The sequence below is a fragment of the Crocodylus porosus genome, unplaced genomic scaffold, assembly GCF_001723895.1.
Source record: "Crocodylus porosus isolate Cpor-Errol unplaced genomic scaffold, CroPor_comp1, whole genome shotgun sequence".
NCBI lineage: Eukaryota > Metazoa > Chordata > Crocodylia > Crocodylidae > Crocodylus > Crocodylus porosus.
In genome coordinates, this window is record NW_017728914.1 from 25,611,376 (window position 1) to 25,615,513 (window position 4,138).

Here is a 4,138-nt window from a genome sequence, read left to right on the forward strand (position 1 = left end):
AGAGTCTGCGATTTAGTATAAGAAAAGCTGTGGCAAGGCTGGGCAAGGAAAAAAGTCCTTGGCAGTGTTTCTTTCTTATCAGGTGCAAGATGCAAGCTGTGCATTTCTAACAATACTCCATTTCTAACACTGCTGTTGCTGCTGCGCTGCTCTAGGCCAGAAGGAAACTTCAGCCCGGTGACTCCTGCCCCAGCGCCGGGGACTGCAGCTCTCAGCTGCCTTCCACCCACTCCACCACTGAGCAGGTGGAAGGCAGCTGGGAGCTGGAGCTGGAGCCCTGCACTCCGGGGCAGGAACTGCCTGGCTGAAGCTTCCTCCTGGCTTGGAGCTGTGCAGCAGCAGCAGAAGGAGCCGCCGCTGGAGGTGCGGGGACGCAAGCAGCAGCCCACCCCCACGCACGTGCACAACCCCCCTCCCCCACACGTCACACACATCCCCACACTCTCTCCACACCTCCCCCATAGGGCAGGGGCCATCCTATGAGCCCACACTATGATCCAGGCCTCGCCCGCCCATCTTGCTCCTGAATACCATTCCCTGCCTGCCCATGGCCCCATCCCACATAGGGAGTTTTGGAGAGTTGTTGCAGTGGGGCGAGGGATGCGGACTCAGCCCGCAACAACTCATCAAAACTCCCTGCCTGGTCCTCAGGCCCAAATAATTGCCCACCCCTGTACTAGATACACTTCTGGGACTAGGAAGGGATCTTTCCCTCACTTCAGTTTCTCAGAAACCTCCTGAGAGTCCCAGTGACCCAGTGGACAGGCTGGAGGTAAAATTATTGTTGCTGTGACTTTGTAAGTAGCCTGTGCAGGAGATCATTGGAGATCTGGGTTGCTTAATAAAGCAGGTTTGGAAGTGGATTGTTACCCGGAGGAATTCCCTGTAGAAGAAGGGGAATGCTAGTGGTCTCTCCACACCTGGTACATGAAGAAAAACAAGTCCTTCCCTATCTTCTTAACCTTTTGTATCTTAAGGGAAGGCAGTGGAGTCCCAACAATAGTATTGGGACCAGATTAATGGTATGGGGCTTAAGAGTAGTCCAGTTGGAACAGATTACAAAGAAAGAATGACTTACACCTGACAAGTTCTTGTCAGATTGGATAGTTCCCAGATGTATTACTTAATAAAGTTGCAGCCTTGTTAAACTGTATTCCTAATCTCCTGGCTGCCTTCCTATTGACAGTGTGATGGCAAGGGGTTGAGGTAATGACTTTGCAGATGTCAGGACACATGTCATAAGAACGAGATTTCAGAAAGCCTTCCTATTTGGGGTTGGGCCGGGAAACGAGAGATCAGCAGGAACCCTGAAAATTCACCTGCAAATTTAACAGGACCTACCTTTAGAGTCTCCCTTTGCCTCAAAGCCCCAACCAGCCACAAGCAAAGCGACCACTTCCTACCAGACTCAAGAGCTTATTAAATGGAAACCTACTAAATGGCCCCTAGGATTGTGCTGTGGTGTTGTTTAGGTTCTGTTTAATTTAGATTAATAACAGTCGTCACAATGAATGCAACTTCTTTTATTTCTTGTAGTCTCCACATTCTTGAGAAAGATGGATCCAATCTCAGAGACGGCAATGAAGGGAATAAAGACGATGGAGCTGGAAATACGTGTTGTTTGGATGTCAGGGTGGTAACTCCTGACATGCCTAGTCCAGTTCCCAGAAAGGGAGGTGATGAAGATACTCAGGTGGAAGAAGAATGCAAAGAAAAATCTGTGGTGGGCCGTGCTTTATTGAAGACTCCTAGGTCACAGCTAGGGGCGAATGACATTGCACTTCCACAGGACAATGTTACATGCTGCCACACAGCATCATTAGCTCAGTCCAATTCAGGAGAAAAAGATGAAGCTAATAGTTCATCCACAAATAACAAAGTACGGCATGGCAGCCATGATCATGTTTTTCCAGAAAAGCAGACAAACTTACCTGAAAAGAAACTGAAATCCTGTGAAGACCAGAGGTATGAAGAACTTGCTATGGAGATCATTGCCGAGGACAAGTCTCTGGTTGATGTCCTTATGCCTCATCCTGTTAGAAAAACTGCTCTAGATCTGATGGAGGGACTCTTCCCTGTTAACATTTCAATGTTAGACAGATCATACAGAAATAAGGGAGCTAAGACGAGAGAAAAGATGCAGTCTGTCCAGGAATATGAGTAAGTACAAAGAAACGGATATATTGTTCCTTAAACTATCCTGGTATATGTCTCTCCTGCATGCCAGGGAGCTGAGAACTCCTGAGGGGTTAGTAATGCTTTTTAAAAATTGCCTACAAATGTTGGGACGCTTTTTTGGTTTGTACACTAAGGGGCATTGGAAGGTGAGGTGCATAAGAAAGAGCAGTAGGATATTGAATGAAGAGGCTGAGTTGTATGTAGGCAACCATTGGGACTGGAATAGCCACAGTGGTGTCCTGGATGTGTCAAAAGCAATCAGCTGAACTGCACGTGCTCTCACAAAAGTAATTTCAAAGTAAAATCCATGCAAATCTTATACTCCAGATAGTTTTAGGGATTAGAAACATCCCTGGTTTGTTTGTTTTTTTGGTTGGTTTATTGGGGGTGGGGTGGGAGGGGAAGAGGAGTGATTCTGAAGACTCTGGAAAGGAATGTGACTAGGAATCACATAATTTGCATTGCATCCATCTGTCCCAATGTTTATTTTCTGCTTCAATAGCAGAAAAAACAGTGAATGTCCAATGGAGCCAGCTCCTGAAACAGAACACAGTCCAGATCAGAGGACAGAAGATCCCATGTCAAACACGAACCAAGTCCTGATTAAGAGCAGAGATGGCTCAAATGACCTAGATGACATCACTTCCAAAAAAGTAGGTGGATGAACCTAAAAAAGACTTGTATGGTTACTTTACAGTATATGTCAGCATTAGAGGAAAGCAGATTGATTGATGTATTTTTATTGCTATGTAATTGTTTCACAAAGTGCCTTGGCAACACTTAGGCCAAACTCATCCTTTGTATAACTCCATTAATGTCACGATAAATCTTGGTCCATTGATTGTAAATGGTGCTGGCTAAATTCTGACCTCTTTTGTTCAAGAGGCACCTTCCTAACTGGTCTCCTTGCCAGACCAGAACGGATTGTTCTGTCTGAAGTAAGTTGGCAGAAGCAACTGCATTTTCCTTGCAAAACCAACTTTGTGCAGTATCTGACTCATAATTTTACAGTATTGGATTTGAGCCCTTAATTGATGACATTTGATAACATAAGTGCAAAATGATCTTTATATTTAGAGAATGTAAAGCAGTGGCCTATTAGTTTTTAAAAGCACAGAGAATAAAGATGGTGCTGGAGTCTATCATTCCTAAAGCTGCAATGCTCTGCTTCTTTAAAGTCTACACCCTGTTCTTCAAAAGAGCTAAACTTGTTAGCTGTAGAAAACCAGCCAAATTCCAGCCCGGGTAATTAGTCGGCCTTCCTAAAATTGTTCCTGTTGAGGGTGTTCTGGTATGACCTGACATACTAACAGCTCATTCCATGCCAGAGCTGGCTGCATTTCACTGAGAGGTGGCACAGTCTTTCTCCCATTCTCATGTCTCTGCCTTCTTCTATAATGACCTTTAGGAGTCTGATTGCCATCTCAAATGTCTTCTCAGCCTGCCAAGTCTGCCTCATTCAGATCCTTCCTAAGAACTCACTTCTGCTATGTGGATTACAAGAAATGATTAATCAGTTTTTAAACTTTTGTAATAAAACCATCATATTGTACCCAGGCCTTAGAGCAGGGGTGGGTAATTATTTCAGCTGGAGGACCAGTTAATGAGTTTCAGTCAGCTGTTGAGGGCCGCAAGGGTAGCCTCATCCCTTGACAGGTGCCCCGCCCTGTAGTTGCCATCTTGGGACTGGAAGTCCTGACCCTACCCACCGACCTTTGCCACCTGAAGTCCCTCCTGCAAATACTCCTTTGGCGAGGGGGGATCCCAACTTGGAACCAGAAAAAAAACCAAATCGTACTAAAAAATCAAATATCTATTATATGATATTTTAATATATATATTTAGGTCAAAAAATATTTTTGTCCTGATTTGTGTGCGTTTGTGATATAGAGGTGATCGCATAATAGCACATAATACAGTCTTATTCCTGTATATTGTGTTGCGGGGGATAAAGGGGGTG

At 44.9% G+C, this 4,138-nt stretch overlaps 1 protein-coding gene across 2 annotated transcripts in view; it reads left to right on the forward strand.

The window, feature by feature from the left end:
- SHROOM1 (shroom family member 1) overlaps positions 1 to 4,138 on the forward strand; it is a 78,695-nt gene that overhangs the window by 68,995 nt on the left and 5,562 nt on the right. Inside the window, exons 5-6 of one of the 2 annotated variants that reach the window (XM_019535028.1) lie at positions 1,537 to 2,160; positions 2,681 to 2,831. In XM_019535028.1, the coding sequence (XP_019390573.1) occupies positions 1,537 to 2,160; positions 2,681 to 2,831 (775 nt within the window). The remainder of the gene's footprint in view (positions 1 to 1,536; positions 2,161 to 2,680; positions 2,832 to 4,138) is intronic. The other variant, XM_019535029.1, reaches the window with a different exon arrangement.